Source organism: Podarcis erhardii, assembly GCF_964252035.2.
Source record: "Podarcis erhardii genome assembly, chromosome: Z".
Lineage (NCBI taxonomy): Eukaryota > Metazoa > Chordata > Lepidosauria > Squamata > Lacertidae > Podarcis > Podarcis erhardii.
In genome coordinates this window covers 393,689-416,869 of record NC_138504.1, presented here as the reverse complement: position 1 = coordinate 416,869, position 23,181 = coordinate 393,689, and the positions used below count along the sequence as shown (strand labels likewise).

General features: G+C 46.8%; 2 protein-coding genes across 7 annotated transcripts; both read left to right on the top strand.

Annotated features, from left to right (window-relative positions):
• Positions 1-1,995: 1,995 nt before the first annotated feature.
• LOC309333372 (BTB/POZ domain-containing protein KCTD16-like) lies at positions 1,996-15,394 on the top strand. Of its 5 annotated transcripts, none has more exons than XM_081846785.1 (5): positions 1,996-2,784; positions 4,828-5,631; positions 9,694-9,750; positions 14,239-14,367; positions 14,752-15,394. In XM_081846785.1, exons 2-5 carry the CDS (start codon positions 4,839-4,841, stop codon positions 15,288-15,290), a joined length of 1,518 nt encoding a protein of 505 aa, XP_081702911.1. In that variant the 5' UTR covers positions 1,996-2,784; positions 4,828-4,838; the 3' UTR covers positions 15,291-15,394. The 5 variants fall into 5 exon arrangements, with proteins under 5 accessions (XP_081702911.1, XP_081702909.1, XP_081702910.1 ...); XM_081846783.1 differs by having other exon boundaries at positions 1,996-2,793; XM_081846784.1 differs by lacking the exon at positions 1,996-2,784 and adding an exon at positions 2,811-2,982.
• A 1,440-nt stretch (positions 15,395-16,834) lies between these two features.
• LOC309333390 (Krueppel-like factor 5) lies at positions 16,835-23,138 on the top strand. Of its 2 annotated transcripts, XM_081846843.1 has the most exons (4): positions 16,849-17,568; positions 18,745-19,291; positions 21,688-21,747; positions 22,521-23,138. In XM_081846843.1, the coding sequence occupies exons 1-4, from the start codon at positions 17,461-17,463 to the stop codon at positions 22,697-22,699; spliced, it is 894 nt and encodes a 297-aa protein (XP_081702969.1). In that variant the 5' UTR covers positions 16,849-17,460; the 3' UTR covers positions 22,700-23,138. The 2 variants fall into 2 exon arrangements, with proteins under 2 accessions (XP_081702970.1, XP_081702969.1); XM_081846844.1 differs by lacking the exon at positions 21,688-21,747 and having other exon boundaries at positions 16,835-17,568.
• The last annotated feature ends 43 nt before the right edge of the window (positions 23,139-23,181 follow it).

Sequence of the window (23,181 nt, the reverse complement as noted above, 5' to 3'; positions counted from 1 at the left end):
ACGTGCTTTCGAACTGCTAGGTGGGCAGGAGCAGGGACCGAGCAACAGGAGCTCACCCCGTCACGGGGATTCAAACAGCCAACCTTCTGATCAGCAAGTCCTAGGCTCTGTGGTTTCTAAAAAAATATTTTAAAAAATGCACTAAGGATTTTTTTTAAAAAAGGATTTTGCTCTCTAAAGCAGTGTTTCCCAACCTTTTTTGGGCAAAGGCACACTTGTTTCATGAAAAAAATCTCGAGGCACACCACCATTAGAAAATGTTTAAAAAATTAACTCTGTGCCTATATTGACTATATATAAAGTACAGTGGTGCCCCGCAAGACGAATGCCTCACTAAACGAAAAACCCGCAAGACGAAAGGGTTTTCCGATTTTTTAGCGGCTTCGCAAGACGAATTTCCCTATGGGCTTGCTTCGCAAGACGAAAGCCCATAGGGAAATCTCCGGGACAGCGGGGAACCCTCCTCCCACCGCAAGCCCCGGGAACAGAGGAGAAGCTGCGCACCTTCCCCTCTGTTCTGGGACCTGTCCTGAAGGCTTGCGGTGGGAGGTCCGGGAACAGAAGAGAAGGCGCACAGCTTCTCCTCTCTTCCCGGGGCTTGCGGTGGGAGGAGGGTTTTTCCTCCCCACCGCCAACATTCAGAACAGCATTCTGAATGTTGGCGGTGGGGAGGAAAGCCCTCCTCCCGCTGCAAGCCTTCAGGACAGGTCCGGGGCAGCAGGCTGCTATCCGCAGCTTGGAGAGCCCTGCGGGGAAGTCCTGCAGGGCTCTCCAAGCTGTGAATGTCTGCCCCGCGCGAGGGGCGCTCTGCTTAAGAGCGCCCCTCGTGCAGGGCAGCAGGCTGCTATCCGCAGCTTGGAAAGCCCTGCGGGGAAGTCCTGCAGGGCTCCCCAAGCTGCAGATGTCTGCCCCGCCCGAGGGGCGCTCTGCTTAAGAGCACCCCTCGTGCGGGGCAGCAGGCTGCTATCCGCAGCTTGGAAAGCCCTGCGGGGAAGTCCTGCAGGGCTCCCCAAGCTGCAGATGTCTGCCCCGCCCGAGGGGCGCTCTGCTTAAGAGCGCCCCTCGTGGGGGGCAGCAGGCTGCTATCCGCAGCTTGGAGAGCCCTGCGGGGAAGTCCTGCAGGGCTCCCCAAGCTGCAGATGTCTGCCCCGCGCGAGGGGCGCTCTGCTTAAGAGCGCCCCTCGTGCGGGGCAGCAGGCTGCTATCCGCAGCTTGGAAAGCCCTGCGGGGAAGTCCTGCAGGGCTCCCTAAGCTGCAGATGTCTGCCCCGCGCGGAGCTCCCGCCGGGCGCGCAAGGCTTGGGGCGGCAGCCTGTTGCCCGAAGCACAGGGAGCCCTCCGGAGGGCTCCCCGTGCTTCGGGCGAGTGTCTGCAAGGCTTGCGCGCCCGGCAGGAGCTCCCGCCGGGCGCGCAAGGCTTGGGGTGGCAGCCTGTTGCCCGAAGCACGCGGAGCCCTCCGAAGGGCGCCCCGTGCTCCGCACTGCCAGCTGCCGCCCCAAGCCTTGCGCTCTCGCCCGCCTCCCTCCCACGGCACACCAGGCAACGTCTCGCGGCACACTAGTGTGCCGCGGAACACCGGTTGGGAAACACTGCTCTAAAGAGACCGTCAATCCCTCAAACAAAAGCAATCTTTTATATTATTTTCCTTTTCCCTTTTTTCTTAAACAAAATTACTTTATTTCTTGCATATGTGGATATAAGGATTAATTTATTTTCACTTTTTTGTTATTGTTTGTAAATTTTCAAAAAATGCAATAGACTATTTTGTAAAAAAAGAAAATAATTTTGCTCTCTAATGAGACCGTCAATCCGTCAAACGAAAACAATCTTTTATATTCTTTTTCTTTTCCATCTTTTCTTAAATGCATTACTTTATTTTTTATATATGTGAGTGTAAGGATTAATGTATTTTCACCTTTTTTTGGTTACTGTTTATAAATAAAATGCAATAATTTTTTTGTTTTACTTTTAAAAAGAATTTGCTCTCTAATTTTGCTACCTAAAACAAAAGCGATCCTCCATGGACCATACTATAAAATAAAAAAATATTGGGAGACGATGGGTGGCCATTCCCATCACCTGAAAGGAAACGATTTCCATGCCCAGGACCCAGATTTTTTAAAATGAAAATCGGATTTTTAAAATTCAATGAGGTGTTTTTAAAAAAAATATTAAATTGGTTTTTAAAGGTTTTTTTTAAAAATTGCCATTTGAAGGTGAATTATCCTCTAACGAGACCTCTGATCCCTCAAACAAAAGTGATCCTCCAGAGACCGAGCTATAAAATAAATAAAATTTTGTACATCCCTAATTGCTATCCTAAACCCCTATCCCTATCTGTAACCCCTAGTCCTAGCCCAGTTAGCGCGGAGAAAAGCGAGCAGTCGGCTGCCCTCTTTGGGTACCCGAGGCGACTGTTGGATGATGCGCTTCCGCCCCCGAGCGTGCCGTCAGCGATCGGAGGGGGCGGGGGGGCTGCCGAGGCTTACAGCAGATAAAAACGGGGCCAGACCGGGCTGGGGGCTAGAGGAGGCGCGCCGGGGTAGCGGGGGCGAGCGCGGAGCGTGGACGTTGCAGGCCGCTAGCCATCTACGCGCCCTCGCCGCTGAGTCGCACGGCGCGCCTCTCCGTCCCTCCTGGCTCCCCATTCTGGATGCGCCCGGCTCGGGGGCGGCGCGGGACTAGCTGCTCCCGTGGGGGGAGGCAAGGAGGGACGAGCGGCGGCGGCGGCGGCGGCGGCAAATCCTAGGCTGCCGCGTGGGCGCGCTCGCTTTGGAGAGGACCGGTAGGAAAGGTGGGACCGGACGCATCCGAAAGGAGAGAATTCGGTGGGGGCGGGGGTTGGGGCATATGAACCCAAACCGGTGTGGAGCGGGGGTAGCGGCTCCAGTAGGAGGGGGGCCGAGGCGGGATGAGCACCCGCGGCGGTTCCTAGGCTGCCGCTTGGGCGCGCTCGCTTTGGAGAGGACCAGCCGCTGGCAAGGTGAAAGGAGAGAATTCGGAGTTGCTGGGTGGGTGCGGGGCGGCGGCGGAGCATGTGGACCCAAACCGGCGCCCCCTCGGTCTTCCCCAGCTCTTTCCCACGGGGTCTTTTGCGCCGCAGGATGCCAGGAACTCTCTGCCCCACAAGTCCTGGGTGGAACCCCGAGCTGTGGGAGCAGTTCCTCGAGGGGGCAAGAAAGAAAGGAACCCCAAGCTCGCCGCCATTCACACGCGCGCTGCACCCTTTCGCCTGCCCGGAGTCTGTGCGCGCGTCAGGGCGTTCCGACGGGTGCGGACGCATCCTGCGCGAGGAACCAAGCGACCCGAGGGGGGGAGCCGCTTGGGACGCGGCGCAAAATCCCCTCTTCTTGGGAGACTCGGCTCTGTGTAGATCACACGTGACGACGGGACACGTGGCTCTTTGGCAGGCCGGCTCAAGGCGGAGGGCAGGGTGGGGGTGGCTGGGCGCTTAAATCCGCGTGTGCTGAATTATTTTTATTCATAGAATTAATAATGCAAACCCATTGGGCAATAACAAAACTTCCTTTAGAAACACCATTTACAAAGACTCTTAGTTTAGTCTCTAGAAATGTGCTATAACATGAAAGAATAATAGATGATCTATGAGGCAAATGACTAATAATTATAGATATCTTTATTAATGTGGAATTAAGTGTTATAACCTGTACAATGCAATTGTAGTTAATACAAGGCTGTTTCCTATTTGGAATAATAATAATAATTTATCATTTCTACCCTGCCCATCTGGCTGCATATCCCCAGCCACTCTGGGCGGCTTCCAACAAAATATTAAAATACAATAGTCCTTCAGATATTAAAAGCTTCCTTAAACACGGCTTCCTTCAGATGTCTCCTAAAAGTCTGGTAGTTTTTTTTTTGTTTTTTCCTTTGACATCTGGTGGGTGGGCATTCCACAGGGCAGGTGCCACTACAGAGAAGGCCCTTTGCCTGGATCCCTGTAACTTTGCTTCCCGCAGTGAGGGAACCGCCCAGTGGCGTAGCGTGGGGGGTGCAGGGGGGGCCGGCCGCACCGGGCGCAACATCTGGGGTTAGGGCAAATCCATGGGTTAGGGGGCGCAAATCCACGGGTTAGGGGGCGCAAATTACTTGCCTTGCCCCGGGTGCTGACAACCCACGCTACACCACTGGAACCGCCGAAAGGCCCTTGGCGCTGGAATAATAAAATAATAAATAAAATAAATAAATAAACAAAAAGGAATAATAAAAGCCTTTTTTTACAGAAAGGTTCGGCCTTGCTGGCATCCTCCGAATATTGACAAGCAGAGTGAGGTTTGATGGCGTTTTTTTATATAGTATCAATATCACCATTGTAGTCCACACTGTTCATGGGGACAGCAGACCTTTGTGTCCTTGTGACACTTAGTGAGTGTAAAATATGGTATTTCTAGTAATATGTCCCATTCATAAATAATGCCAATACTATACACGCCTGTCCATAAAAAAATTATTCAACAGGACTAATTATATTAATGCATCTACCCAATACCCATTCAATTGTATAATTTTATTGCAATTCATTGTACTGTATACTGTGTATACAAACAGCACACAAACATGATCTAAATTACAATACTTTTATTTGTTTTTTTATCTTATATTTTGGAAATGTGCATCCAGTTTTTCTTTTAAATTTTTCTGGGGACCCCCCAAGAGAGTGGGGCCCTAAGCTAGAGCTTGTTGAGCTTATACATAAATCCAGCACTGGCTGATGGCTGACGCAAATATTCATTTGTTCATTCAAACGGCCTGCGGGTCGCAGCATCTGGCTGCCCTAATGCCTCTTCTCTGGCTGGTTCTTTTTCAGGTGAGTAGGAAATGGCCTTGGCAGACCCCGGCGGTGGCAGCACCCAACCCGGCTCAGACTTCCCGGAGATTGTGGAGCTGAACGTTGGCGGTCAAGTCTACCTGACTCGGCGCAGCACTCTGCTGAGCGTCCCTAACTCGTTGCTCTGGGAGATGTTCACCCACAACGGTGCCCGGCCCTTGGCCCGCGACAGCAAGAACCGCGTCTTTGTCGACCGAGACGGCTTCCTCTTCCGCTACATCCTCGACTACATGAGAGACCGGTGCCTTGTGCTGCCGGAAAACTTCCCAGAGAGGGGCCGGCTGCAGCGCGAAGCCGAGTACTTCCAACTCCCTGAGCTGGCCCGGACATTGGCGCCCAAAACCGGCCAGCAGGACTCAGACGAGGAGGGCCAAAGTGACTCCGAGGATCTTTCCCCTGGGCCTGCCCCGGGAATCTTGCCTGACGGACAAAGCACAAGGATACCCGGCTTCATCACCATCGCCTACCGGGGCTCGTACGCCCTGGGCCGGGATGGCCAGGCAGACGCCAAATTTCGCCGGGTGGCAAGGATCACAGTCTGCGGCAAGACAGCACTGGCCAGGGAGGTCTTCGGTGAGGCGCTAAACGAGAGTCGGGACCCCGACCGGGCGCCGGGGCACTACACGTCCCGCTACTACCTCAAGTTCACATTCCTGGAGCAAGCCTTTGACCGGCTGGCCGGCGCCGGGTTCCAGATGGTGGCCAGCAATTCGACGGGGACCTGCGCCGTTGAGCCGGCGGACGGCAAGATCTGGACCTCGTACGCCGAATACGTCTTCTACCGTGAGTGACGCTCCGGCCGAGCCAAACCCAAACACACGCAAAAGCGACCCTCCCTCGATCCTCCCTGTAGAGTGTAGACAAACCAACAAACCCTCTGGCCTCTCCTCCCTCGCTTCCCGAACTGAACCCTCTCTGGAGCCTTCTGAGTAGCGCAACCCTCCTCCCCGGCTTTCTCTGAATCATGGACTTGGACGCTGTGACATGTGGGGTGTGTCTGTGATGATGTATCCATTTTGCCGAGGGGAATTCCCTCGGATCACCAAACCGAGATGCCTGCCAGGAATATAGAAGCAAAACGGTGGTCTTGATTCGAAAGACAGTTGCAACAGGACTCGCACCCCAAACAAAGGGATGCTCCCTCTTTTATCAGTTCTCCCTTTCTCCCCTGGGCAAGCACCATGAACCCATCACAGATACATCATGCATATGTCATGTAAAGGGGGGAAATTCCAGGGTGAGTGACTCCTTGACAGCCTAGCTCACCGGGGCACTTGTCCCCCATGGGTCCATGCTGTCATTAAAAGGAGGAAGTCTCAGCCCGGTAATTTGGAGCAAAACAGTGGTCAGTAGACCATGATTCTTACTGTTGCACCACAGGTCTGCCCAGGAGTAAGAACCCCGAGCATGGGGCGATGTCAGCTTTTAAAACTTCCTTCTTCCCCCCAGAATACAGTGGTACCTTGACTAAAGTCCAGTCTATTATAACTCCGTTTTGGACTAAGTCCAATTGCAACCTGGAAATGACTGCTCGGGGCTGATTCATTTTTTTGATATAAGTCGGGCCCGGCTGCTGTTTTAGGGGTTGCTTTTCATCATCTGGTTCCTGTTGAGTGTGTTTCGTTTGTTAATTGAGTCCCTCGCTGCTAATCAGAGGCTTCCTGTTGAGTCTGCCAGCTGTTGAGTCTCGAGCACCCACGCAACACAGAGGTGATATTTGGAGGTTTAGTTTTTGCTAATTTTTTTGCATTTTGGTTTGTGTGGCTTTTTCAGCTTTTTGACTGTGACTTCATTTTATGGGACTGATCTGTGACTGTGGCTTGTGATTTCGTTTTTGTGACTTGTTTTTGTGACTGTGTGGAACTGGTTGATTGTCTGGCTGCAGAAATGGATAAAAGCCCCCCATCCAAACAATGACTATCATCAGTGCACGTAAGAAAAAAAATGTTAATTTTTTTCATCTACACTACTGTCTTATTTGCTTTATAGCACAGTACTTTGATTATTCTAGGGACACGAGTGGCGCTGTGGGTTAAACCACAGAGCCTAGGACTTGCCGATCAGAAGGTCAGCAGTTCGAATCCCCGCGACAGGGTGAGCTCCCGTTGCTCGGTCCCTGCACCTGCCAACCTAGCAGTTCGAAAGCATGTCAAAGTGCAAGTAGATAAATAGGTACCGCTCCAGCGGGAAGGTAAAAGGCGTTTCCGTGCGCTGCTCTGGTTCGCCAGAAACGGCTTAGTCATGCTGGCCACATGACCCAGAAGCTGCACGCTGCCTCCCTTGGCCAATAAAGCGAGATGAGCGCCACAACCCCAGAGTCGGCCACGACTGGACCTAGTGGTCAGGGATCCCTTTACCTTTACCTTTACATTGATTATTGCCTTCATTTTATGGATATATGGTCTCGTTAGATAGTAAAATTCATGTTAAATTGCTGTCTTAGCAGGTGTTTTCCATTGTTTAGAACGGATTAATCCATTTTCAATTACTTTCTATGGGAAAGCATGCTTTGGTTTAAGTCCGCTTCGTTTTAAGACCAGACTTCCGGAATGGATTACGGTCTTAAATCAAAGTACCACTGTACACTTCACATAGCATCGTTGAGACATCACCACGACATCACTAGCACGTCGCAAATGGGGAGGGGTATATGGGGGTAACGCAAGTTCAATATTGTATGCCTTTCCTGACACGCCTTATGTCCAAAGTCTGTTTTGGGGGCCTAATCCCCCGTTTCCGGGGCCAGATGTCGGCATTTCCCAGGGACAGTCTCGGGGTTTACAAATCCGTCCCCGGATTTCATTTCATGTCCCTGGATTTCTATTGTCAGTGTTCTAGATCTATGAATAGGGAATGAATCTTGCGTGATTGGTTCAACTGCACAAGACACATCATACGGGGATTTCTAGTGAGGCAACATGGCAGACGCCACAGGCACCATATCACTACAATAATCCATGAGATATTTTTTATACATGTCCTATTTTCTAATAAAGGTTTGATCAGGGTGGTTTCACGGTTTCTCTGTTAACTTTGCCTATTATTATTATTATTATTATTAAAGATAATTTCTTTGTTCTAGCACATCTCATAGACAAGTATTCTTATTATTAAGATCACTGCTTTGTTCTAGCACCTCTCATAGACAAGTATTCTTATTCTTATTATTTAGGATCATTGCTTTGTTCTAGCACGTCTCATAGACAAGTATTATTATTATTATTATTATTATTATTTATTTTTTATAAGATCTATTATTTGATTGTTGATGTAAACCTCCAAAAGGCATTTTGTACCATCAGGTTTCAACTTCTATCTTCAGTACTTTAATGCTATGGCTAGCGGCTGATGCAAATAAAAGATTGTCCTGATCTGGAAAAAAAATAAAAAGTAAAACCAGGTTTGTCCATAACAAAAAGGAAAATTGGGATATTTTTTCCATTACATCACGTTCTAACGTCTATCATCTTTCAACATTTCTTTGTCTAACGCACTATGTATTTCTGTTCTCTCAGTTGAATTTTGACGATAATATCTGATCTTGGATCACAGATGTTCTTCAAAGGCTGCCACAGACACCATATACCTACAATAATCCATGAGATATTTTTTATACATGCCCCATTTTCTAATAAAGGTTTGATCAGGACAGTTTCTCGGTTTCTCTGTTAACTTTGCCCATTATTATTATTATTATTAAAGATCATTGCTTTGTTCTAGCACAAATCATAGACAAGTATTATTATTATTTATTTATTTAATTTCCATACTGCCTGATACCCGAAGGTCTCGGGGTGGTTTGCATAAAATACCAAATGCATAAAATCAAAACGAAACCAACAACCCATTAAAAAAAAACCTAGATGAGCCAGAATTTTTTAAAAGGGTATAGGATGCTAAGAAAGCACGTGGTCGGCTTGACGCGGCTTTCATCAATTTGATTTTTTAAAAATAATAATAATAATATTTCTTCAGCTTTACATTTTATTCTGGGGATTCCAGGCCCAGACATACCAAAAAAATGCAAAAAGGAATATTCTTGTATGCGACGGAAGCAGCAAGAATATTCATCGCAACGAATTGGAAGGGAGAGAAAATCCCAACAAAATGAGAGTGGCAAAGTAAGTCGTTGGAGTTTGCAAAAATGACAAAAACAGAGGTAATACTGAGATTTATTCAAAAATGGGATGTGTTCAGAAAATAACTAGAGGATTATTGCAGTATGATGATATCAGCGGCAATGTTCGAACAACTCCTGTGTTTGGATGTGCAAATATAAGAGAGTATAACATTGGCAAAGATTATTAAAAAGAAAATAGAGATAATTTTTTGTTGTCTATTTTTTAAGACAGATAACTTTGATTTTTTGCCTTTTTTTGAAATTTGAAAAAGCAATCTAAAAAGGGAGAAAATAGAGATTAATAGTTTATCAGATCAGGAAATACATGGTGAGGTGGCAGGAGGTCATAGGAATTTAACAAGAATGGATTGAGCAAATATTGATATTCTTTGGTATTTTCGTTTGGGATTTTCATACACTTTTCTTTAATTTCCCCAGAGGGGTTGGGGAAACCTAGGCAGATGGGCAGGGTAGAAATAATAAATTACATTATTATTATTATTATTATTATTATTATTATTTCCAATAAAGCATTTAATACAAGAAGAAGAAGATACCAGTGTGTTTCAAAACAGCAACGGGAATTCCTAAAATCACTATCCAGCCTTTATTTGAATAATAGCAGCCGGCTGGAACTGAAATGGGAGATTGTTATGTTATGAGATTGATCTTCTCTAAAGCTGCCATTTGCTGATTACTTTCTCTCCCTTTCTTCCTTCCTCCAGGTCCTCCGGCTTGTCAGGATTCCCAAAAGGTGTCAGGAGAACACCCCCATTTCCCAGGTAAGAAGAGTTCCACTTTCTCTTTCTCTTTCTCTCAAGTCTCTATAAAAAGTGCAAGCCAGATTCTTTCTTTCTTTCTCTCTCTGTTGCTCTCTCCGTGTCTTTCTTTCTTTCTTTCTCTCTCTCTCTCTCTCTCTTTCTTTCTTTCTTAGAACCCTCAGACTTTTTCCCTTCTTTCCTTCACGAGTTCTTACCATATCCCACAATTAACTGCATCTCCGTATTTTCCAAATAATTATACAAATCACATATAAAGATAGAATAAAATTTGACATAACAAGCACCTTCACATTCCTGCCAGCGGTTTTAAATGTGTACAGTGATCTTTTCAATTAAGGAAAAATCTGGCTTAAAAGAGATGTAGAGCTGGGTCCCATGTTCAACCCGCCAATTGTTTTTAGTAGGTCATTCCAGCTTCTCTGGGGCCACTTCTTCTCCTGCCTTCCCATAATCCTATTAGCCTGAGAGAAGGGACTGAGCTATAAGAGGAAAAAAGCCCCTCTCTTAGCAGCCCCGCCGACAGCTTGAGATTTTAAATCTTTAAATCTTTAAATCAGTCGCTCACATCAGGATAGCTCCTTCGGCCTGCTGACAAGCTGCTGGAGAATAATAATAATAATAATAATAATAATAATAACAACAACAACAACAACAACAACAACAACAACAACCACCCTATCCCTAATGTTGTTGTTGTTTAGTCGTGTCCAACTCTTTGTGACCCCCTGGACCAGAGCACGCCAGGCACTTCTGTCTTCCACTGCCTCCCGCAGTCTGCTCAAACTCATGCTGGTAGCCTCAAGAACACTATCCAACCATCTCGTCCTCTGTCGTCCCCTTCTCCTTGGGCCCTCCATCTTTCCCAACATCAGGGTCTTTTCCAGGGAGTCTTCTCTTCTCATGAGGTGGCCAAAGTATTGGAGCCTCAGCTTCACGATCAGTCCTTCCAGTGGGCACTCAGGGCTGATTTCCTTAAGAATGGATACGTTTGATCTTCTTGCAGTCCATGGGACTCTCAAGAGTCTCCTCCAGCACCATAATTCAAAAGCATCAATTCTTCGGCGATCGGCCTTCTTTATGGTCCAGCTTTCACTTCCATACATCACTACAGGGAAAACCATAGCTTTTACTATATGGACCTTTGTTGGCAAGGTGATGTCTCTACTTTTTAAGATGCTGTCTAGGTTTGTCATTGCTTTTCTCCCAAGAAGCAGGCGTCTTTTAATTTTGTGGCTGCTGTCACCATCTGCAGTGATCATGGAGCCCAAGAAAGTAAAATCTCTCACTGCCTCCATTTCTTCCCCTTCTATTTGCCAGGAGGTGATGGGACCAGTGGCCATGATCTTCGTTTTTTTGATGTTGAGCTTCAGACCATATTTTGCGCTCTCCTCTTTCACCCTCATTAAAAGGTTCTTTAATTCCTCCTCACTTTCTGCCGTCAAGGTTGTGTCATCTGCATATCTGAGGTTGTTGATATTTCTTCCGGCAATCTTAATTCCGGCTAGGGATTCATCCAGCCCAGCCTTTCGCATGATGAATTCTGCATATAAGTTAAATAAGCAGGGAGACAATATACAGCCTTGCCGTACTCCTTTCCCAATTTTGAACCAATCAGTTGTTCCATATCCAGTTCTAACTGTAGTTTCTTGTCCCACATACAGATTTCTCAGGAGACAGATGAGGTGATCAGGCACTCCCATTTCTTTAAGAACTTGCCATAGTTTGCTGTGGTTGACACAGTCAAAGGCTTTTGCATAGTCAATGAAGCAGAAGTAGATGTCTTTCTGGAACTCTCTAGCTCTCTCCATAATCCAGCGCATGTTTGCAATTTGGTCTGTGGTTCCTCTGCCTCTTCTAAATCCAGCTTGCACTTCTGGGAGTTCTCGGTCCACATACTGCTTGAGCCTTCCTTGTAGAATTTTAAGCATAACCTTGCTAGTGTGTGAAATGAGTGCAATTGTGCGGTAGTTGGAGCATTCTTTGGCACTGCCGTTCTTTGGGATTGGGATGTAGACTGATCTTCTCCAATCCTCTGGCCACTGCTGAATTTTCCAAACTTGCTGGCATATTGAGTGTAGCACCTTAACGGCATCATCTTTTAAAATTTTAAATAGTTCAGCTGGAATACAGTGGTGCCTCGCAAGACGAAAATAATCCGTTCCGCGAGTCTCTTCGTCTAGCGGTTTTTTCATCTTGCGAAGCATCCCTATTAGCAGATTAGCGCTGTTAGTGGCTAAGCGGCGCTTGGCGGCTTAGAAAAAGGGGGGGAAGGGAAAAGACTCGCAAGACGTTTTCGTCTTGCAAAGCAAGCCCATAGGGAAATTCGTCTTGCGAAGCGCCTCGAAAAACGGAAAACCCTTTCGTCTAGCGGGTTTTTCATCTTGCGAGGCATTCGTTTTGCGGGGCACCACTGTACCATCACTTCCACTGGCCTTGTTATTTGCAGTGCTTTCGAAGGCCCATTTGACTTCACTCTCCAGGATGTCTGGCTCAAGGTCAGCAACCACACTACCTGGGGTGTACGAGCCATCCATATCCTTCTGGTATAATTCCTCTGTGTATTCTTGCCACCTCTTCTTGATGTCTTCTGCCTCTGTTAGGTCCTTACCACTTTTGTCCTTTATTATGGTAATCTTTGTACGAAATGTTCCTTTCATATCTCCAATTTTCTTGAACAGATCTCTGGTTCTTCCCATTCTGTTGTTTTCCTCTATTTCTTTGCATTGCTCGTTTAAGAAGGCCTTCTTCTTTCTCCTTGCTATTTTTTGGAAATCTGCATTCACTTTCCTGTATCTTTCACTATCTCCCTCGCATTTTGCTTGCCTTCTCTCCCCTGCTATTTGTAAGGCCTCATTGGACAGCCACTTTGCTTTCTTGCATTTCTTTTTCATTGGGATGGTTTTCGTTGCTGCCTCCTGTATAATGTTGCGAGCCTCCACCCATAGTTCTTCAGGCACTCTGTCCACCAAATCTAAATCCTTAAACCTCTTCCTCACTTCCACTGTGTATTCATAAGGGATTTGACTTAGATTGCATCTTACCGGCCCAGTGGTTTTTCTTACTTTCTTCAGTTTAAGCTTGACTTTTGCTATAAGAAGCTGATGATCTGAGCCACAGTCAGCTCCAGGTCTTGTTTTTGCTGACTGTATAGAGCTTCTCCATCTTTGGCTGCAGAGAATATAATCAATCTGATTTCGATGCTGCCCATCTGGTGATGTCCATGTGTAGAGTCGTCTCTTGTGTTGTTGGAAAAGCGTGTTTGTGATGACCAGCTTGTTCTCTTGACAGAACTCTATTAGCCTTTGCCCTGCTTCGTTTTGATCTGCAAGGCCAAACTTGCCAGTTGTTCCTTTTATCTCTTGACTCCCTACTTTAGCATTCCAATCTCCTATAATGAGAAGAACATCCTTCTTTGGTGTAATTTCTATAAGGTGTTGTAAGTCTTCATAGAACTGGTCAATTTCAGTTTCTTCAGCACCAGTAGTTGGTGCATAAACTTGGATTACTGTGATGTTAAAAGGTCTGCCTTGGATTCGTATCAAGATCATTCTATCATTTTTTAGATTGTATCCCAGTACAGCTTTCGCCACTCTTTTGTTGACTATGAGGGCCACTCCATTTCTTTTACGGGTTTCTTGCCCACAGTAGTAGACATGATAGTCATACGAACTGAATTCGCCCATTCCCGTCCATTTTAGTTCACTGATGCCCAGGATGTCAATATTTATTCTTGCCATCTCATTTCTGACCACATCCAACTTACCCAGGTTCATGGTTCTTACATTCCAGGTTCCTATGCAATATTTTTCTTTACAGCATTGGACTTTCCTTTCGCTTCCAGGCATATCCGCAACTGAGCGTCCTTTCGGCTTTGGCCCAGCCGCTTCATCAGCTCTGAATCTACTTGTACTTGTCCTTCACTCTTCCCCAGTAGCATGTTGGACGCCTTCCGACCTGAGGGGCTCATCTTCCAGCGTCATAACTTTTATATGCCTGTTGTCTTTGTCCATGGAATTTTCTGGGTAGGGATATTGGAGTGGCTTGCCAGTTCCTCCTCCAGGTGGATCACGTTTGGTCAAAACTCCACTATGACCTGTCCATCTTGGGTGGCCCTGCTCGGCATAGCTCATAGCTTCTCTGAGTTATTCAAGCCCCTTCGCCACGGCAAGTCAGTGATCCATGAAGGGGCTATCCCTAATACCTGTCCCTAACTCCTATCCCTCTCTCTAACCCTTATCCCTAATAACAACAACGACAATCTACCCTGGTTGGTCCCTGCCAGTTTTGATATTGGATTGTAGATCGCAGCCGACTTCAAGTTGGACATGCCTGGATATGACGATTGTTGGTTACATGTATTTTCAGCAACTTGGAAATAAAGTTGGGGAGGGAGATGCTCATCTTAGTCCTCTCTCTCTCAGTAGTAGTAGTAGTAGTAGTAGTGGTGGTAGTAGTAGTAATTTATTATTATTTATACCCCCCCCCCAGGAAGCCTCTGGCTCAGCGTGGCGCCTTCTGCAGCACCGGTGGGAACAGAGAAGGACGTCCGGAAAAGCCTCGCCTCTTCCTCTGAGCCCATTTTGGACCTCCGGACAGATGCGGCATCCGTGCTTCCAGGTGAGATGCTCAAGAAAATCACCCTTTTAGAGTTTAAATTGGGAGAAATAAACGCAGTAGACGGACAAAAGATTCTCAAGAGGCGGAAATCACATGGCGGGAAGCTGGTTACAGGTGCGTTTGAATATCTGAAGTTCAAGGCTTCCGGCTAAGACCCATGGGATGCTCTCCTCAAAGAATAAAGATGCACCAGTCTTGGGCATAAGGAACAGTAAGAAGCTAAAGCCCTCCCCTGCTGGGACTGAAGGCAGGCTGGAGGCTGGGGGTTACAAAGAAGTAGGAGGAGTGGGTTGACCCCATATTCATCATTATTATTTACTCATCTCTTCTTCTCCTCCTCTCCTCCTCCTTCTCCTGCTTCTTCCTCCTCCTTCTCTCCTCCAGCGTCCACCATCCCCACCAGCACCACACCAAACGCCCCACCAACTGCCACAGAGCACCCCCCCACTGCCACCCTCAAAAGATCCCCCGTGCTCCCAGCCGGGGCCACCACCAAACCGGCCCCACCAGACCTACCCCTGAGCTCCAAGGAGGCCACCCAGGAGAGACCTTTCTCTTCCGCCAACTTCTCCCCCGACCCAGATCCGGCTTTGCCCCCTCCTCCGGATCAAGACCCCCTCCCGGAAACCAGGGGATCTTGGGGGTCCTTGCCGTGGCCGGAGGCCCCTGAAGAGTGCGGCCCGCCCCGGCCCACCACCTTGGACTTCTCCAAACCCCTCCAGAAGCTGGAGGAGGCAAAGCAGGTGGGCGTTGAGGAGAATGGGCTGGAGCGTGGCCCGCCGCCTCCCGGCGAAGAGAGGAAGGCTCTGCAGTTGGAGCTGGGCAAATGCATTGAGGACTTTCGGAGAATCCGAGTGCCCGCCTCGTTCCCCAACAAGAAACGGGCGTGGCAAAGCGAGCTGCTCCAGAAATACCAGCTCTGAGGGACTCTCGTGGATCCATCAAACGGAAGCAATCATCAGTGGACCGTACTATAAAATAAAGGAGACAGTTGTAGATGAGAAAAATAAAAATGGATTTTTTCCCCCTGACCTGCAGTGGTGATTGGATGGGGGGCTTTGATCCATTTCCGCGGTAATGCCATCCATCCATCCGGAGCTGAACCAGGTTCCGCACAGTCGCGAAAACAAAGAAACCGAAAAAGCTGCAAACTGAATCTGCTCCGGAAGTCTGTTTGACGTCCGAAATGTCTAGAAGCCGAGACGCAGATTCCAGTTGGCACAGGCACCCCGGAAAGGACCACCAACAGCTGCGTCAGACATTCAGCTTCCAAAAAACGTCCAGAAACCAGAACACTTACTTCTGGGTTTTGGGCATTTGGGAACCAGCGTGTTTGGGTACCAAGGCGCTTGGGAACCAGGGTGTTTGGGTACCAAGACATTTGGAAACCAGGGTGTTTGGGAACCAAGGCGTTTAGAAACCAGGGTGTTTGGGAACCAAGGCGTTTGGGAACCAGGGTGCTTGGGAACCAGGGCTGATGCGGTCGATGTTTGTTGGAAGTACAAAGGTTATCGCCTCTGGCATGCAGAGCATCCCTGGGTGTGTTCACAGGAATGCATTTCGGATTAATTCGATTTTCCGGTCCATTGTGATTCCCTCCATGCTCCCGCCCCCCAGCGCATTGTCCCAGGATGTCGGTTGTGGCCAAGACAGTCTGCCAAGGGAAATGCTGTTGTTGTTGTACTGTTAAAGGCTGTATTTTGCAACTTCATTGCTTTCCAGGAACGGTTGCCAGGAAAACCCGGCTCAGCAAACACACCTCACTAAGGAGGCCAGTGGTGGGTGGAAAAATAGGCGCAATCCAGCACAAAACACGTACACTGTATTAACTGTTTCCATGCTGTGGCGGCCACTGAGCAAGATGACGTCAGTTTTTTTAGATACTCTCAATGTTTCAGGAAGAAAAAAACCGTTACACACAAACGTATTTTCATAGAACCAGTGCTTTTTATTTTATTTTATTTTATTTTATTTTATTTTATTTTATTTTATTTTTTAATGTTTAGGAGTACTCTCATTTCCCGACTCATCTCGAAATACAGACCGTTTTTGGACGATGCCAGCAAGGTTGAACCTTTCTGCAAAAAAGAGGCTTTTATGATTCCAAAAAGGAAATCTTCCTCCGCTTGTCCATATTAAGAGTATGCCAGTAAGGTTGAACCTTTCTGTAAAAAAAGGAAAAGGAAACTTTCCTCTGCTTGTCCGTATTAAGAGGATGTCAGCACGGTTGAACCTTTCTGTAAAAAGGGGATTTAAATCTTAAAGGGTTTTATTCTGTTTTTCATCTGTCAGGAGCTGCCCAGAGTGGCTGGGGAAGCCCAGCCTGATGGTTGGGGTATAGATAATATACTTGAATATTACCATTATTATTGTTGTTGTTATTGTTATTGTTGTTGTTGTTGTTGTTGTTGTTGTTGTATTTCAGTAGTGGAATGGTCCAAATAGCCTGGGAACCACCGAGAATCGAGGAGATTCAACCTGGAAAGACTGCACCAAACCTGCCCTTCTTTCTTTCTATTTCTCCAACAAAAAAATAAAAAATCCTTCTATCTTGTGTTCCTTTAAAGAAGAGGGTTTCTGGCCCTCTCATTGGCCGGAGTTGAGTGAGATCCCTCCTGATTGGCTGACAGAGGGAAAGAACTTCCCACTTTCAGACAGGTAAATTTTTCTTGCCGCAGATTGGGATATTCTTAAAGCTGCAGATTAGATGCTTCCGGGTGCCTGATTCTCTGCATCGTCAAAAAAACCTGGTTTTTCTTCTCGGATTTGAGTTTTTTTGCAACTGCAAAGTGGGAATTTTTCGTGCAACAAGATTTGGGATTCTTGAGACTGCAGAGCAACTGGATTCCCCAAGATTAGGAAGAGGGCCTTATTTTTGCATTGTCCAAAAAACTTGCTTTTCTTCTTTGATTTGAGTTTCACAACTGCAACTTGGGAATTTTTCATGCAACAGATTTGGGATTCTTGCTCCAAATTATTAACCGGCCAGTCAGCTTTCTGAGGGGCCAAATTGTCCCAAAAATCTCATTTTTTTCCTCGGATTTGAGTTTTTTCCGCAACTCTGCCAAGTAGAAGAAGGGCAGGGTGGGTAGGATGAGCTGCGGCCCAGTTTCGAAACCCGCCAACATGGAAGACACAGATGTCTTTGAAGACATCCAACCAACGGTACAAATCTCAGAAAGTCAACAGGCTCTGGCCCAGGTAAGTGAGCTGCAGGAAAACCCCATATTCTGGGTTTTTTATTTATTTTTCATTTTTTCATTTATATATTTACTTACTTACTTAATTTTTATACCACCCTACACCCAAAGGTCTCGGGGCCGTTCATGTAAAATATCAAATACGTAAAACTGAAATAAAAACAATAATTCAGTAAACACCCCCTGCCTAATAGGTGCATATTGGCCTGAATACGGTACCGTATTGGCCTGAATATAAGGCACCCTTTAGCTTTTCACGGTTGGGATTTGGGGGAAAATATGAGGTTTATATTTGGGACAATACGGTACATACTTACTTGGCTCAATGTCATTTTTTATTGTCTCCCTAGTAAATTATTGACCAAGGTCAATATTTGCTCCTCAGATCGTTCAATCTTGGTCTTGACCCCGGGTTCAAGATGCTTGTTCTTTTTCCTTCGAGAACACTCTGAGGATAAGAGGGCAAAAGCAGGGTGGATTTGATTTGAATTGAATCGATTTAAATCCCTAGTCCGGGAGAATTGATATAAAATCCTTTTTCAACCTTGCTGTGGCATCCACTTAATATGGACAATCAGAGGAAGGTTTCCTTTTTGGAATAATAAAATTATTTTTCTACAGAAAGGTTCAACCTTGCTGGCATCCTCTTATATGGACAAGCAGAGGAAGGTTTTCTTTGTGGAATCATAAATTTTCAGAGTCATTTCTACACTTCATTTTAAACAAATTGTTTAACCACATCAGTTAACAAACATGGATGCATATGGTACTATATTTTTCCTTTACTTAAATAAATGGTTATTAAAGAAATGGTTATTTTTCTCCTTCCAATCAAGTATGGCAGAAAAGTTGTCCAGATATCGGCAGTTAACTTATTAAACCTCACCGTCATTTCATAATCTTCGCTCTATGTATTTCTAAGAGTGGAACCAAATCAGTAATTTTTGACAGAAGTGTAAAAATGACTCTGAAAATTTATGATTCCAAAAAGGAAACCTTCCTATGGTTGCCAATATTGAGGATGGCAGCAAGGTTGAGCCTTTCTGTAAAAAATGATTTCATTATTCCAATTAGGAAACATTCCTCTGCTTGTCCATATAAAAAGGTGCCAGCAAGGTTGAACCTTTCTGTAAAAAGGGGGATTTTATTATTCCACTAACTGCCCTTTCTCCTCCAGGCCCCCTTTGAAATGGACCAGTACCTCTCAGGACATTTGCCCGCCACCCCCCTGGACGTCGGGCAGAAGTACCGCCAGGAAAGCGCCTCTGTGGTCGACAAATACTTCTCCGCAGAGAAGCCACCTTCCGCCCACCTTCGCACGGGCCTCTACTGGCCCCCCAAGCCCCTCGCCCCCTTCACCCAGGTCAAATCGGAACCCGGCACCTTCTTGGCCAGGCCCGGCCCAGCCGGGGCATGGCAGACCCTCCCCGACTTTGGCAGCGCCTTCCACATCTTCTCCAACCCGGAGCGGATCTTGGGGTGCCTGTCCCTGGGCACCGGCCTGCCGCCGTCACCACCAAATTCGCAGCCTGGCAGCCCGGAGGTTGCCGAGGGCATCTCTCAAAGGCAGGACCAGGCTGCCTCGTCGGTGAAAGGACCACTCCAGGGCAAAATGCCAACGCTGCATGGTGGATTGCGGACCCTCGCCGTGCCGATCCCCAAGTACAGCCAGAGGAACAACCCGGAGCTGGAGAAGAGAAGGGTCCATTATTGTGACTACTCCGGTAGGACCAATCCTTTTTTACTGAAAGGTTCAGCCTTGCTGGCATCCCCTGAATATTAACAAGGAGAAGGTTTCCTTTTTGGGATAATAAAATCCCTTTTTAGACAAAGGTACAGGCTTGCAGGCATCCTCTGAATATTGACAAGGAGAGGAAGGTTTCCTTTTTGGGATAATAAATTCCTTTTTTACAGAAAGGTCCAACCTTGCTGGCATCCTCTTAAAATTGACAAGTGGCCTGAATATAAGCTGCACTTTCACTTTTCACGGTCAGAATTTGGGGAAAAAGTGAGGCTTATATTCAGGCTGATACAGATTATTGTTATTGTTATTATTATTACTACTATTATTATTACTGCCACTGCTATTACTACTACTACAACAACAACAATAATAATTTATTATTTATACCCCACCCATCTGGCTGAGTTTCCCCAGCCACTCTGGGTGGCCCCCAATCAAGTGTTAAAAACAATACAGCATTATATTAAAAACTTCCCTAAACAGGGCTGCCTTCAGATGTCTTCTAAAGATAGGATAGCTGCTTATTTCCTTCACATCTGAAGGGAGGGTGTTCCATAGGGCGGGTGCCACTACCGAGAAGGCCCTCGGTCTGGTTCCCTGTAACCTCACTTCTTGCAATGAGGGAACCGCCAGAAGGCCCTCAGAGCTGGACCTCCGTGTCCAGGCTGAACGATGAGGGTGGAGACGCTCCTTCTGGTCTACTGGGCCAATGCCATTTAGGGCTTGAAAGGTCAGCACCAACACTTTGAATTGTGCTCGGAAACGTACTGGGAGCCAATGCAGATCTCTCAGGACCAGTGTTATGTGGTCCTGGTGGCCGCTCCAAGTCCCCAGTCTAGCTGCCGCATTCTGGATTAATTGCAGTTTCCGGGTCACCTTCAAAGGTAGCCCCACATAGAGCGCATTGCAGTAGTCCAAGCGAGAGGTAACTAGAGCATGCACCACTCTGGTGAGACAGTCTGGAGGCAGATAGGGTCTCAGCCTGCGTACCAGGTGGAGCTGGTAGACAGCCGCCCTGGACACAGAATTGACTGTCTCCTGTGAGTCCAAAATGACTCCCAGGCTGCGCACCTGGTCCTTCAGGGGCACAGTTACCTCATTCAGGACCAGGGAGTCCCCCACACCCACCCGTCTCCTGTCCCCCAAAAACAGTACTTCTGTCTTGTCAGGATTCAACCTCAATCTGTTAGCCGCCATCCATCCTCCAACCGCCTCCAGGCACTCACACAGGACCTTCACCGCCTTCACTGGTTCTGATTTAAAAGAGAGGTAGAGCTGGGTGTCATCTGCATACTGATGAACACCCAGCCCAAACCCCCTGATGATCTCTCCCAGTGGTTTCATATAGATGTTAAAAAGCATGGGGGAGAGGACGGAACCCTGAGGCACCCCACAAGTGAGAGCCCAGGGGTCTGAACACTCATCCCCCACCATCACTTTCTGAACACAGCCCAGGAGGAAGGAGCGGAACCACTGTATGACAGTGCCCCCAGCTCCCAGCCCCTCTAGACGGTCCAGAAGGATGTTATGGTCGATGGTATCAAACACCGCTTAGAGATCCAGCAGAACTAGGAAACAGCTCTCACCTTTGTCCCTAGCCCTCCTGAGATCATCAACCAGTGCGACCAAGGCAGTTTCAGTCCCATGATGAGGCCTGAATCCTGATTGGAAGGGATCCAAATGGTCCGCTTCTTCCAGGCGTGCCTGGAGTTGTTCAGCAACCACCTGCTCAATCAGCTTGCCCAAGAAGGGAAGATTTGAGACTGGGCGATAGTTGGCCATATTAGCCGGGTCTAAATATGTTTTTTGAAGAAGCGGTTTGATGACCGCCTCTTTCAGCGGGTCTGGGAAGGCTCCCTCACAGAGAGAAGCTTTGCCCAGTTGCCCAGCCCTTCCCGGCTAGCTTTTATAAGCCAGGATGGGCAAGGATCAAGGAGACAGGTGGTTGGTTTCACTCGTCCAAGCAGCCTGGTTACATCCTTGGAGGTAACAGATTGGAATTAATCCCACGCAACTTGATTAGACAGGACTCTAGCACTCTCTCGCCCTGGCTCTGCTCCCACAATGAATTGGTGGGAGGCACCCCACAAGTGAAGGTGCTCCCACCAATTCAGATTCCTTCTGAATCTGAGCGACTTTATCTGCAAAAAAAAACTTTGCAAAAGCATTGCAGGAGATCTTGGGGTCTCTACCAGGCACCGGTGGTGCAGGTGGTTCCAATAAGATTGCGAACCACGTGAAAGAGTCTCCTGCTGCTGTTTTCTGCAGATGCAATAGAGGTGGTGAAAAAGGCCCTCTACTACTACTACTACTACTACTACTACTACTACTACTACCACTATTTCACCCCACCAATTCATCCTGATCTCTTCACAGGTTGCACAAAGGTTTACACCAAAAGTTCTCACCTGAAAGCACATCAGAGGACTCACACAGGTATGTGGTTGGCTGTGGCTAAACCTGAGGGCGGCGAGATGTGCTTGTAAGGGAGATGATTGGGGTGGAATTAGAAATGTCCCCCGCCCCCTGGTGGATTTGATTTAAATGCAGTTGATTTAAATTACCATTTAAATCCCTGGTCAGTAAGAATCAATTTAAATCCTTTTTTACAGAAAGGTTCAGCCTTGCTGGTATCCTAATATGGACAACTGGAGAAAGGTTTTCGTTTTGGAATGATTAAATTACTTTTTCTTAGTTCAACCTTGCTGGAATCCTCTTAATATTGACAAACAGAGGGAGGTTTCATTTTTGGAATAATAAATTTTCAGAGTAGTTTTTTACAGTTATATCCTGGGTAGATTTGATTTAAATTTTTATTTAAATCACAATTTAAACCCCTAGTAAGTAAGACTTGAATTAAGTCCTTTTCCTTACAGTAACACTGTAAAAACGACTCTGAAAATTTATTATTCCAAAAATTAAACCTCCCTCTGCTTGTTCACATTAAGAAGATACCAACAAAGATGAACCTCTCAGTAAAAAAAGGATTTCAATCAAGTCTTACGGACTAGGGATTTCAATCGCCATCCATCCTCCAACCACCTCCAGGCATACCCAGCACCTTCGCTGGTTCCGATTTCTGGGTGCCATTTGAACCCGCAGCCCCAACCCCTGGGCATCTGCTACGAAAATGAGCCCTGGGAGGAGAAAGGCTGGGCAGATGTTTCTAACGCCGCTCCTTTTCCTTCTTTCTTCTGCCCCCTTTCCAGGCGAGAAGCCATATCGGTGCACTTGGGACGGGTGTGAATGGTGCTTCGCCCGATCTGACGAGCTGACACGCCACTACCGGAAACACACGGGTGCCAAACCCTTTGGGTGCCTCGCCTGTGGACGAAGCTTTTCCCGATCGGACCACTTGGCGCTGCACATGAAAAGGCACCAGAACTAAAGATGGAGGCCCAGAACTAAAGATGGAGGCCCCCAGCCACATTGTCCATATTAAGAGGATGCCAGCAACTCTGAACCTTTCTGTAAAAAAGGGGATTTTATTATCCCCAAAAGGAAACCTTCTTTGGTGCTCAAACGCCCTGTAAGAGTGCCCCATCTACTTGGTTTCCCCTCCGACCCATTTTTGATTTTGTTTTATACATTTTGAATGTTTTGCTTAAATACCATCTGTCATTGTGTTAAATTTTGTGTTAAATGCCATCTGTTAAACATCTTTATCCCATTTTCCTTTATCGCCTCGCAAGCCGCAAATCTCCAACTCTCCATCCATAATTTCCTCCATGATGATAATCGAATCATTTTACTACCGATATCCATAGCCTATTGGATCATTACCTCTTTTACATCCAATTGCAATAAAATTCCATATATTTTAGAAATCACCTTTGTCTTGCAATAATTCTTTATCTAATATTGAAATTT